The 13422-nt window shown below is 34.6% G+C and overlaps 2 protein-coding genes across 6 annotated transcripts; both read right to left on the bottom strand.

The window, feature by feature from the left end:
* Window positions 1-312: 312 nt before the first annotated feature.
* Window positions 313-6616, bottom strand: LOC107493141 (E3 ubiquitin protein ligase DRIP2). 2 transcript variants are annotated; one of them, XM_016114221.3, is made up of 8 exons: window positions 6380-6616; window positions 6049-6276; window positions 5295-5394; window positions 3906-4242; window positions 3303-3745; window positions 3145-3195; window positions 1404-1476; window positions 313-923 (listed from the first exon to the last, which is right to left on the bottom strand). In XM_016114221.3, the coding sequence occupies exons 2-8, from the start codon at window positions 6161-6163 to the stop codon at window positions 750-752; spliced, it is 1293 nt and encodes a 430-aa protein (XP_015969707.1). In that variant the 5' UTR covers window positions 6164-6276; window positions 6380-6616; the 3' UTR covers window positions 313-749. The 2 variants fall into 2 exon arrangements, with proteins under 2 accessions (XP_015969707.1, XP_015969708.1); XM_016114222.3 differs by having other exon boundaries at window positions 6492-6593.
* Window positions 6617-8861: 2245 nt separating this feature from the next.
* Window positions 8862-12032, bottom strand: LOC107493142 (magnesium transporter MRS2-I). Of its 4 annotated transcripts, XM_016114225.3 has the most exons (11): window positions 11645-12025; window positions 11535-11564; window positions 11315-11450; window positions 11111-11232; window positions 10578-10652; window positions 10230-10457; window positions 10097-10141; window positions 9931-9975; window positions 9805-9834; window positions 9455-9574; window positions 8862-9204 (listed from the first exon to the last, which is right to left on the bottom strand). In XM_016114225.3, the coding sequence occupies exons 1-11, from the start codon at window positions 11849-11851 to the stop codon at window positions 9118-9120; spliced, it is 1125 nt and encodes a 374-aa protein (XP_015969711.1). In that variant the 5' UTR covers window positions 11852-12025; the 3' UTR covers window positions 8862-9117. The 4 variants fall into 4 exon arrangements, with proteins under 4 accessions (XP_015969711.1, XP_020999829.1, XP_052119219.1 ...); XM_021144170.2 differs by having other exon boundaries at window positions 8862-9574; window positions 11336-11450; window positions 11645-12032; XM_052263259.1 differs by having other exon boundaries at window positions 8862-9574; window positions 11645-12028.
* Between the last annotated feature and the right edge of the window lie 1390 nt (window positions 12033-13422).

The raw sequence follows: 13422 nt of genomic DNA, 5'->3' as shown, positions 1-13422 counted from the left end.
AAAACAACAACAAAAACAACAGATTTTATCCTGATGAAATTGTCTACATGATCAAACAAGCTGCGGATCTCACATCCATTTAAAGATCTGCTGCAATTTAATGTTCTTAAACTGACAAATGAACTAATCACTCAACAATCCATTCCAAATTGGTTGACAACACTGTAATATCTTGTCATAAAGCATATATGTTAATATGTATTTAGGCAATTTATTTATGCTTAAATACCTTTTGATGGTATTTTTCAGTAATTCTTTTTCACTCTCTTTAATGCATTTATTTCTAGTTGTGGAGTATAGTAGGATCATTCATCCATTAAAACATCTATCAAAATTAAAAAGAAACCAAAAAATATCCTCTCGATTTAAATGTCAAAATCACAATAAATAATCTCTCCTAACTACACATGGTGGCCTATACCTACTTTATATCTCTATGTGACATGTGCATTTCAAATTATTGGACCAAAGGAATGGGGGAGAACACTGAAAAATCATGTTGTAATGATCATTACAATGACCAACCTCATCATGCTACAGTAATGGCAGAAGGATTATGGTTCGTATGGAGGAGAGTTCCTTATAATTAATTTATTTGGCCCTTCTTATCCTCCAAGATATAACTGCTTTTGGCAGCAATGGTGCCAGAAGAAGAAGCCATGTTCAGTATCCATGCAGGTGGGGAAATTATGCTGTGGTCAACATTTTCAAGATGCATTAAAAATTGTGAATTTTGGGGGGAACCATGATCAAGGATATGGGACCTTCCGAGCATAGGCCAGGACCATCACAAAATCCTTTGCTGATGACCCAATGGTTGCTGGAATCCGCTGTGACGTGGCGGCTGAATCCAGCCACAACTCAACCAAATTTTGTAGCCGCAGTGTAGGGAGCACTGGTTGCCCCATACATTTAATCTCAATCTGTAAAAAAGAATCAACTCGAGAATGAGTAACATGTGTAAACTATTACCATTGCTCTATTTTGAATTGTAAGAAGGATTGACCAGAACATATAGGCCTTATTCCAATAGGGCAACCAGTACGTTGGAGGCCACATGTATCAGATGATGTTCTAAGAATACTCTAAGAACATGTATCAGAACAGTAAAGAGTGGTGATTCAAGATTGTCTTTGACTGATCAAACATGTCAGGAGCTTAAAAAAGACAAGTAGAATACTCTAAGAACAATCGAATTGTGAATAATTCATTGAAAGAGATAAGTTACTCCTTCACAAAACCCCAATACATCAATCAACACTATTCCTTTTTCCCCTCCTTTTAATCAATCATTTTTCTTCATCAAAATCGGTGGCCCACCTCAACTTATGCGTTATGTGAATTGCACAATTGTGTGCAAATTTGATGTCTTGTAGATACACTAGAAAAGGAGAGAGAGTTACCTCTGCTTCACTGGTCAGCTCTAGTTTCTTCACTAAGTATTTTTGGATAAATGAGACAGGTATGCTTCCATCCCTGTTATAAACAAAAGAAACATTCTGGTTCAGTTACACCCTACAGTTTTGGATCACTAAGCTAGTTAGAGTGAAAATGATTTCTCGAGCGAATTTAGTACCATGTATAGGTGTAGTGTGTGATCAATAATTCACTTAAAGATCATTACCAAAGGCTCACCTTGGTAAATTATTCTTAAAACAGTTTAAATGCTATTGTATACACAATCAATCAATATAGTTGATGTATAATGCAAGAAATCTCATATTTCTTCCTAAGGCAATTTTAGATATGTAATTGACTCCATGAATACTTTCTTTCTAAAAATGGAAAAGAGGAGTTATATCTGTTTTCATTTTTCTTCCTTCATTTCTTTTTTTTTTTCTTTTTTTGGCAAAGAAAAATTGCAACATTTATATTTGGCAGAGTTTATATGAAATCTGTTTAGATAATATGCACACACAAAAAATTTCACTTGACCACCTAGGAAAAATTGAAAATAAGATCATCAAAATGCATCTATGTATTTCTGCAGATTTCTAGAGAGCATATTGAGTTTAAAATCCACAATTATGGCCCATTTCCTTTTTGAGGTAATTGAAATTCAGTTTTATTTTTTATTTTTCATGTATTATACTAATTTTCTTTGATATGCTCATCTTCTGACAAATATACAACTGGTAGGAACAATTATGTTATGAGTATTGCTAGGGAGTCAATGACCTAAGCGTACAATGTGTACAATAGGCTAAATCTTTGGTCTATGAATAAAATAAATATCACCCATACTATCTAGAATAATCATCCGGATACCAGGGATAATAAACATCTCATGTCATAAAACCACTCATCCCAAAAACTTAAGCTGATTTTGGAGTTCACCAAGGATCGAACTCTTGACCTTTTCGATCTAAAACTTTAATACCATGTCATGAAACCACTCATCTCAAAAGCGTAACCTGATAGGACAATGTAACACTAATGGTCATATCTCTAATACTTTCTAAACCTCCATTGTACACATTGTACGCTTAGGTCATTGGCTCCCTATACTTTCTCTTATCTTATTCATGTACCAACCACAAGGATAAAGGACAAATGAAGGAACAAGGCGAAAAGGAAAGGCTAAAGAGGAAGTTAGCCTGTCCTAAGACCCAATTATGGTCCCCAATCTGAAGAATGACAAATAATTGAGGATAACATGGAATGGGATAAAATAAAGAAAAGAAAATAAAATCTGAGTGATAGTAAATGCTGCAATCTTAATAGCTGACAACAAAGGTGAAAATTCTCTTACTGTGAAAGACTTTCTTACAGCTACATCGAGATTGTTGTCTTTTGAGTTACAAACATTTTATCTTAAAATAGACAAAATGAGAGGCCCAACTAGAGTCCATGAAATACATCTTGCTTATTCAGCTTGCATTGATATTCTCCATGATATAATTAATGACTGCTAAATCATTGAAATTATACTGAAGCACAACTTCTGAAGGTCAAAGCCATTGACTTTTTCTATCACTCAAGATGCTATGTAAAATTTACTATAAGGAGAGGGTTAATTTAGAGAAAAATTAGATGTCCAACACTGCTCCAAGCACAATACTCCTATTTCAAAATCATGCAATAAATCAAAACTAAAAGTAATAAAAGGCAGCAATACAGGTAAGAATGCCAGAAGGAACTTACTTTATTCTCACATAACTTGAAGGAATTTGAGGCAAGGGTGCGTCTCCTTCCCTGATACATTAGTATGAAATAAGTAAATATAGAAATGTTCCCTAAAATATGTATATGATTTAAAGGTATAAGTTGTTAATTTAAATTTCAAGGATATATAATCTCACTGGTTCTCAGAAGCTACTAAGGAGAACCAAATTGGACAACTCCTTAAGTGTTTACTGCTGTTAGAATCCAGCACAGCTTGGGGTAATATGCCTGATTCCCCAAAAGGGGGTTCCTTTCTACGCCGAACTCTACGCGATTTATTGGGTTTCACTGTATCAGAAGAGACAGGACAACTGCTAGTCTTTTCATCCTCAGTCTTCCCCTTGCGTTTATTTTCCTTATTTTTGGTTTTTAGCACTTGAGAATCAGTCTCATTTACTTGAATGGTTTCTGGTTTAGCATCAGACCCTTGTGCATTAGACTTGAAAGATTTGCTCCTACTTGCAACTTCTACTAAACAATTCAAGGGTTTCCAAAGATCCAATTTTGCATCCCATGATTCGGCACCATTCTCTGTTCCTTTATTTGGTAAGGGTTGACTGCCTTCACGAGGGGATGAACTCTGCAACAAGAAAAATTAAAAATAAAAGTTAAGTATACTATTATAAGAATTAATGCCGATACAATGTGGAAAATCCAATGAAGTAATGAACTGAAATGATAAATAAATAAGCACTAGATAGTGAGTTGAAGGATAAAAGCCGGCTCATCAATCCTACAACCTGTCGAGTATCTTCAGCAAACCTATTTGAAGTGTCCGGTGAACTTGAACTCCCAGGATGATCTTCTAGTACTTCTTCCTCCTTTTTAACGGACTTTTCGATGGAAAAACTAGAGGATCGCAGACTACCAGCCTTTCTTGTAGGTTTTGTTCTTCTTCCTGTCATGGTTGCGTGTGCAGATACCCTTGGAGTGCTGACCACCAAAGATGAAAGAGATCTCTCCTTTCTTCTAGCTGGTAATGGTACCGAGGGGGCAGCAGGTTCAGGTGTCTTTGTCACCTTTCTTCCCTTTAAGGGGAAAACTTTGGCCCTTACATCTTGCAAACTGTGGTCTGGCCTGGTAATCAGAAGACAAGGTCTAAAACTCAGCATGCAACAATCGAAAAGAGAACACCACAATCATTAGTTGTGTGTGTCTTTTTTGTTTTTCTTCCTTAAATACTGCTCTCTCTGCTTCATTACCAACGGCTGTTATTCATAACAGTACAATTTCGTTCAAAGAAAATTCAGAACAATATCTTTTCCTTTTCCATCTTGAAGATTCATCAATTCCATGACGATTTCCCTACTCTTTGATCCAACTTAATCAATTTTCACTCTTAAGTCACATTTTTTGCTGTCATTTTTTAAGATAATTGAGAAATACTAAAATTGAACATTCTCAAATAATAACATATCTACCAGTTGTGGTCAACAATGTCATTAATTTGATCTGTAGATTGAATAACCACCCTTTTACACTGTTCATCTTACTCTGTCGCTGTTTCCAACTAATAATTCAAATGAAACTTTATTAAATGCAATCATGTTACCTTATCCATAGTTCTCACTATTTATATTTTTTAATAGACAGATGAAATCTATGTCGCGAAAACTTCTCGATAAAAATTAAAACATATCAGCATCAATGTATATAAATTATTGAAAGATGTCAAACTAAATGCATATAATTTCCAGTTAATGACAAATTCCTCTGAAGAGAGCCGATCAATCAAGTTAGTTTTCACAAAGTAACAAAATGAATATAATTTTATCTTATCCTGATAGGATATCTTAGCAACAGAAATTCTCATTCTCTTGCAGGTCATTGCCGTATGATCTTGACACCCTCTTTTACCCGTATTCCTTCCCTTGATGGTGTTTCAATATAAATGTTGAAGGATCAACATTATTCAACAGTTTTACAGACAAATCAAACATATAATTTGTTTTCAAAGGAAGCTTCTAAGCATGCAGAGTTGTATCTCAATTTTTAGCAGACTTATAACAATGATGTTGTGGTGGCAAGACCGAAAAATCATATAGCAGCTTGTATTTTTCTTTCTTTCCAAAGGAAAATAGTAGTAGAAGGGGTAATTTGGGAAAGTGGCAGAAAGAAGAGGATGTGACCTTAGTTTTTCGAGTGGAACACAACCCAAGTCAATGTTGCATATTGGACAGCACTCTAATTCCTCATCTGTGATTTTATCATAAATGCACTTCCTGCAAACTAGTAAACCAAATCCACAAAGAAACAAAAAGAAGGAAAAAAAATATCTATTAGTGGCGTGGCTCACATATATTGATATATCCTTTCCTTAAAGCTCTAGCCAATGAGTGATGGAACGTTCAGAAATAAAATTTCACACAGAAGATAGCTAACCAACTAGAACACCAATTAATTAACCTTAAACTGAGAATAATAATAACAACAAAATAATTCCATAGAGAAATATTTCCAAGCTCCAAAATGTAATAAAGTTAGTTGCATTGCATTGCATATATTAATAGTAATGTAGGTGGTGGTGCCACGAGACCAGTGTTGCATGAACTAAAAAAACTAGTCTAAGTGATTTTACAATTTTACCATAAATGAAAATAATTAAGGTTAGTTGTAGTCAAAAGTTCAAACTTCAAACACCCCTTTTAATTGTACATATATGATGGAAGTATATAATTACAAAAGTAACCCCTCCATGAGGGATGAGGGGGTGAAGGAAGAAAGAAGAAGAGTCAAACTGAAAGCAATTGAATGAAGGCAGAAGATGAAGAAGAGGCATGAGAAAGAAAAGATTGAAAATTTGAAGAAATTAAGATTGGATTGAGGGAAATGGGAGAGGGGATTTGGAAAGGGGGTTAAGTAAAATGAAAAGTGAAAACTCACACGTGTGAAGGCATTCGGATATGGTGGTGGCTTCTCTGAAGAGCTTGTTGCAGAGGGGGCAAGTCATGCATGCCGCAATCGTCTCCCTCTTCACCTTCACCACCCGATTCGCCATTCTTCGCCGCTTGTTCTGGTTTCACTCACGTGCATCCACCCTCACTCGGTGCATGCTTGTTCCCACCACCCACAAATATTTACGTCCGTTTTGGTAACAATCACATTCACATCCTGCATTATTATTACACAAACATGGCTAGCGTAAGAAAATGGAACAAGAATATTAATCGCGATAATAATATATGCAAGATATATGTATATTTCAAATATGGACCTATATATGCATATCTAGAGAGAGAATAATAATAGCGATCGGTGAATTAAGAATGTGAAGATGGATGAAAATTTGGGATTCAGAGAGATGAATATGAAAAGGGAGATTGGACGTGGATTTGGGAGAAGGAGTTGTTGTGGATGATCTGAATCCAGCTGAGAAGGGAGTCTTCGTCGAAAAGAGCATGAACCAAAGCCAAAACAACCGAGTCTGTTTTTTTCCTTCTCTCTCTTTCTTATGTCTTCTTCCTTTTTTATTTTTATTTTTATTTTTTATTTTATTAAAGACATGTTTCACACTTGAACCAACGACAGCTAGAGGAGTAGGAGGGTGTGATACCATGCGCCGCGGGGTTAACGTGCGCGCTAGGTGATGGACGGCGTGTCATGCGGGGGAAAAGAGCGTGCATTAACATGCGCCAAGGTCTACCATACCCTCCTCTGTGCTATCCCAATTAATTACTAATAATTACTTTACTACTATTAATTTATTCATATTTCACATTCAAATATTATAGGGGCCTACTCCTACTACTACCAGCTGCTTCTCATCAACATATATTAGTATACATTCACAATTATGATAAACTTCTTCAATTATCCGTTAGCTGAACTTTAAAATTTTCAGATTATTATGTTTATTACAAAGGAGAACTTGTCTATTAATTTGAAGGTGTTGAATCCATTCAACTTTGTTTCGAGAAGCTTCCTTTACTGGGTCTAAAATGTGTTGCTACGACTAACTAATGCTACGTTACTAAACACATCGTTATTAATTTATTATAACCAATTCAACACTGTTGCCATATTACTAAATATAACAAACTAATAAAGTTGTTCAACAGAAATATGGAACTGGGTCAAAATAGTTGAGAGATGAAATTTAAGTGAAATAATCCTAAGTTTATGATCAAAATTGTCACTCTGCCATGATTTTGGGCGTAAAATAATCTAACACCATTTCTAAAAGAAAATCAAAAATAAAAAAAATATACGTTAAATAATTTGACAGTAAAAATCAATTTTGAGCTTTCTAAATAAATTATTTATTTATGCATGTATCTTTTAACTGGAAACATCATTGACATGAATTTCTCTTGGAAGGGTTATGTTTCTTTCCTTTTACAATTACTGGTTGCACGGTTAGATATTTTCTACGGGTGGTTGCAGCAACAGATTTTTAATTATTTATACATTCGGTATGACATTATGTATCAATATTTTTTCTTTTGGCATATAGAAATAATAAAATAATAAATATACAAAATATTTCTTGTCTACTTCAAACTGGCAGTGGGAATGTTTTAATTTGCTTGTGGTTCAAGTTTGGTGACGGTAGATTTATCTTCTTCGTCCTCCTAATTAATAGAGCGAACAAATAGAAATGAAAGAATAATAGCAAAAGAATATGTATTAGACACTATTGGTAGTTGGGTTTGGATGTTGAGGGAAAAGTCAAAAAGCTAATTCGATTGGCTTTGTTGAAAAATGGGAGAATCAGGGTAACATGTGATCTTCGTGATTTGTTTATTAACTGAAAAAGGGTCCCTCCTCCCTCTTTACAAATCTCTATCTCTCTGACACTGTCGACTTTCACACTTACTAGTTTCTAGTATAACTTCATCCTTTTAACTTGCTATTCAAATTTTAAATTTGAAGTATTATGAATAGAGAATTGGGAGCTTGAAACAATAGAATTGTATATATTAACAATGAAAAACAATACTCATATTATTCAATTTTCATTTTTGGGAACATATATATATATATCATATGGTTATCAAACTGGTAATTCTTCGTCTTTTTTTTGTTTAGCTTGATGCCAATTTGGTGCATATTTGGCTAGTCATGAATCTGATGCTTGGAATTTAAATAAGGTCCTTATGCTCATTGCACCTCTTTCGAGTGATATTATCTCTTTGGGTCTGTTCCAATTTGAGGAGGAATCTATTATGTTTTTGGACCCTTATTAGGAGTAGTCTCGTCTGCTAGCTCGGTGTTTTTATATTCTAAAGGAAAAAAAAAAGGTTCTTCTCAAGAGTCAAGATGTAAGTAATGGCGACTCTATCGCTGCACCAACACTTTCCATAGTGGTGTAATTTTTAATTGTATTTTCCATTCTGCCAAACGTTCATGTTTCAAGGTTTGCTAAATGGCCTAGCAGTTGGAATAAATTCTATGTCTAATTGCACCTGTCACAATTCATATTTGTTTTATTATTTTTGAAATATAATTATGATTATGATGATGATATACAGAAGCAGCAGAATATATAATGATTAGACCAAAAGGAGTGGGAGTCAGCGAGAAAGTCAGAACATGTGATGGACATTGTAATAATATGATTATTGTAGTACTAATTGGCATAACCGCATGCGCATCCAAGGGAAACGGAATAGGCCCATAATCTATCTCACTCGATTTGACCAAATACAGACTTAAACATGAAAACGGTCATAATAGGATAATGCTGCACTAAAATGTAGGTAAAATATATACTCTTATTAGATTGGACTGCACTTTATCTAATTTAATTGCTAATTCATCAACAATCATATACAACTTGTCAATTGCTCCAATCAAAAAAATAAAATAAAATAAGTCCCCACTTGCTAGATAGCTAGCAGCTTTTGAGAGAGAGAGAGAAGATTGAACAATTACTTGGATGACATGATACAAAAAATTGTTTGGGTGCACGCATGGATTTCAGCTTCCAACATGAACGAATCTCTATGCGTTTCAAGACCCCACAAGGCCTTTGCGTCGGGCATAAGTTACTATGCTTAAAAACAACGATGCACTAACCATTCCCCCAAGCATCACCACCTAAAGTTACCAAATTTTCAACTCAGAAAACTTATAAAAGAGAAAAAGAAAAATTATATATGGCAGTATTAGAAAAAAATAACGTAGTGTTTTTGCCAGAAATCATAGTGATAGTTGAATAATAATAATAAGCGGTGAGAACAAATTTTGTATCCAAAGGCTATAAAAGTATAAACAATGCTGAGTAAATTCCAGTGGTCTGGCATAGGATTTTGTAGAAATTTTTATAAGGGATATGGTATGTACCTACCCATTTAAACATGTATCCGTGACCATCTTTCCATGTATATGGAATGTTCATACCAAATATTGCTCCTACCAATGAATATATGGACAGACACACAGTCCCCGAGCTAAGGAACAACTCTAGCTGTCAAGAATTAATAAGCATAAACAATACCCTTGGTATTTAGACACATTAAGAAGATAATCATGGCCTTCATATAGCAACAAGTTTTTCACTGTGTGTATAAAGAAGTTAGTGTAAGGCTCCCAGATATAACAGAAAGTGGAACAGAATCAAGATAGAAGCTAAGCAGTACAGAAATGCAGTAGAAATTAGAAGAAGAAGAATGGAAATAGTTTGAAATTTTATTTTACCTGAATCAGTTGATTTCTGTGACTGTCAAGCTGCATGAACAGATTACATATATTATGAATACTGTCAATTATCTAGGCAGCAAAAGTTATCTTTCATATACATGACCAAATGAATATCATATGTACCTGTATGTTGATATAATCTTCTGTGTCATCAATATATTCACGCAACTGCATTTGCAGAAGTATCGAACATTAAAGTTTATCATGACTCTAGTAGTGTTAATAGAAATCATATTGGAACTTAGTATGAATAGGAAAGAAAGAAAATGCAGTACTAGCTAGTTCATACTGTGTTCAGTTTATTCAATGTGCCTTCGATTTGCGTGAAATATGCCTGCAGGTTCCACCATAGAACAATTCACTAATCACTAGAACAAACAGTATCATGATCAAAATTAATATTGAATACTTGTATATATAACCTCAAGTAACATTTCAAGATCCTCAACATCATTCTCCACTTGAACTGAAGTTGCTGTACTCGCTTTGCTTGATCTGTGAATCTTTGAATCTGGATTTGGAGAGCTAAGAAGCCAGTTTGGAGCACCAAAACTACTTGCAGGAGAAGATAAATTAGCCAACTTTTTGGATAAGTAAAGATCAGCCATGTCATCATCATCATCAAGTAGGTTTTCTAGTTCATCTCTTATCTACATGCAATAAGCTCGCAAAGTTCAGTGCAAAAAACAGGATAATTCTGGATTCTATATGAGATACCTAAAAACAAGTTTGTTTTAACCTCTAGATGTTCTTTTAACATATATATATACCTTCTGAACTCGATTAGTCAACCTTGTCATTGCACTCTTCAGTTTCCGCACTCTATCCAAATTACGACTGCTAATCTGGATATAAATTTCAGTCAACCAAAACCATGAATTATTAGTCAGACGACATATCAGAAATGCATAAGCACTTTTCACTTTTACTTTCTTAATCGAGCTCTGATAACATTCATTAGCATATTACAAGTTTTTTTACAACAAATATAACTCTGAATGCATCATCACTTAATAATAGTATATGAAAAATAAAGAAAAAAAAAATCTAATCCAACTAGGAAAAAGACAAAATTTTCCGACAAAACAATGTTGTCGTGTCTGGAAATTTCAAAGTAAGTCTCGTGTTTAATTGGGCATATAACAGGGGAAAGCAAGGCATGCATGTGCTAGAAAACAGAGATGATAGTATCCAAGTTCTTCTCTCCTACGTAGCCATTTGGATAAGGAGGCATGTTATGTGAAAAATCTATGAACCCCTAAAAAAATGGATCTTATTCTTTAGGCAGTGGTTTTTTCGTTACCTGAGATGTGAGTTCATCCAAAGCTGGATAAGCAGCAGTCTCTAACTCGATTGTTCTTGCATCAAGGAAACTGCAAATTGCTTCCAATGCAACTTCCAATGCTCGGAACTCAAACGGAAATTCTATAAAGAAAATAAATAAAATGATTTAAACATATTTTTCCGGAAACTATTATTATCGTTTATTTATTTGGATAAAGCTGACCGTTATCTTCCCCTTCTCCACCTGCTTCACGGTCTTGAGCAGACGGTTCTTCATCCCCAGTGGATTTGGGTAACCGTCTTCGAAGTTCTTCAACAATCGGCACAATATCATCGTCCATTGGATCCCTAAGAAGCACCTAAATTAAAACAGACAGATGCGGAAATTAAAACGAAATTGGAATGCTGCTGCGCTTATTCGAAGAGCAAGCTAAGGAACATACCTCTTGTGCAGTGATAATAGCTTTTATGTGCTGTAACAAGAAGTCGAATAAGTGACTAATTGAAGAGAAAGAGAGAGAATTAAGTTGAAAATTGAAGGGGAATGAATTGCCTCTAAATTGAGAACAATGACTTTCTCTCTGCCGAGAATGGCTGAAGGATATGAGAGGAGAGGGTCGAGAATTCGAAGGTCCCTAGCGTGAATCTCAACCATGCGCATGATAGCATACTTGTCCACATCCAGGATGGTGCCTGTGCCATCCTTGTCGAGCAAAATCCAGCTTCTTGAAAGGGCGGTTTTCTTCAATTGCAGCTCCATTGGGAGAGAAAGAAGATAAGTGATGGCATTCGGAGGAGTTATAGAGAAGAGAGTGTTGCATGAATTGATATTTCTGACACATAGTGGGGTTCTCACTTCTCACTCGCACTATAAATAATGCATAATTAACACGCTTACATACATGCCTGCAAACTTTTCTCTCTCTTCATTTTTATTTTACTTGTAGAAAGCATGTGTGGACTTTAACATTTGGACCCCATCCAATTTACCATAGGTGTAGATAACATGTGTAATTACTATGATGCATGCACCACATACACCAATAACCAATTACTACATATATGTTTTTCTGACCTACTCTACCCTACCCTACCCTTGTGTCGTTCTTTGCTTCCTGTTACTTCAATCGTTGCTTATGAGACCGTCGTGTCCAGTGGTTGCAGTTGCACCGGGCCACTATGCGTTGGAAGTCATTGTAATCATCATAGAATAGCCTGACCCTGACAGCATAGAATTGCCAATTTTGTTAATAGGCCAAGAGTCGTGCATGGCTAGCTAGCCACACCCCCAGGCCCCAGCCATACCTCGCATCACTATCCACACGCGCCTACGCTCACACACGTATATATACATTTACTTTTCTACTTGTTTACAAATTTTTATTTTAATCACTCCTTACTAATTAATAATTTACCTATTAATTTTATTAATGAGGTATAACTCAAATAGTATAATTTTCTCATACTTATTTAAAGGTTTTGATTTTAAATCTCATTCTTAATTTTGATAAAAAAATATTACCTAATAATTTTGTATTTTTGAACACATGGCATAAGTGAAACAGTTACTTTAGATTATAAATTAGCGGACGGAAGAGTTACATTTCTAACACTCAATTCAAGTGTTTAAACTTTTTTATGGGACATTTTTTTTGTTGAAATAGATAGAATATTTTTTATAGACATAAAATTGACCAATAATATTAAAATTATGGTTATTAAGTTAATAATAATAATTATTAAATTTATCATTTGCAAATTTAAAATTAATAACAACTAAGATTGAGTTATTATTCGTTATGTAAAATAAATAAAGTTTAAAAAAATTAGAACTTTGGTATTTAGTGTTGTTCTGTTTTATGTGAAACTGTTCGAGTTATAGCAATTCCTTTCGAGTAATGTGCCACTTGATCTAGAAAGTTATAGGTCGGCCTGGTTTGAACACCGCGGCGGGAATACTTGTAAAAGATACTCCAACACTCAAGTTAGTAGAATGCTAAAAAAATGTTAATTAAATATTTAGAATAAGAAAAATTAGAACCTGTCTTTTATCAAAATTAAGTACTCATTTATATAGATGAATATTTTATTGATCTGGGGGAGTATTCCGAGAATCTTGGTGAGATGGTGAGCGCCGTTCCTTAAGGAGGTGGTTTTGCTGATAATCTTTGACTGTTTTGAATTTAGTTACCGACCTTTCCGTTGCATTTCGGGTTATGATGCTGGTTTATTATTTGGTTGTTAGCCCTTTAGCCCATAAGCTTGCCTTGCTTAGAGGGAACGAAGGCAAGCTTAAATTTCGCGTATATCTCGGCTATAGATTTTATGACG

The sequence above is a fragment of the Arachis duranensis genome, chromosome 6 (genome assembly GCF_000817695.3).
Source record: "Arachis duranensis cultivar V14167 chromosome 6, aradu.V14167.gnm2.J7QH, whole genome shotgun sequence".
NCBI lineage: Eukaryota > Viridiplantae > Streptophyta > Magnoliopsida > Fabales > Fabaceae > Arachis > Arachis duranensis.
Note: the sequence above shows the minus strand (reverse complement) of the source record. Positions and strands in the feature narration are given on the sequence as shown.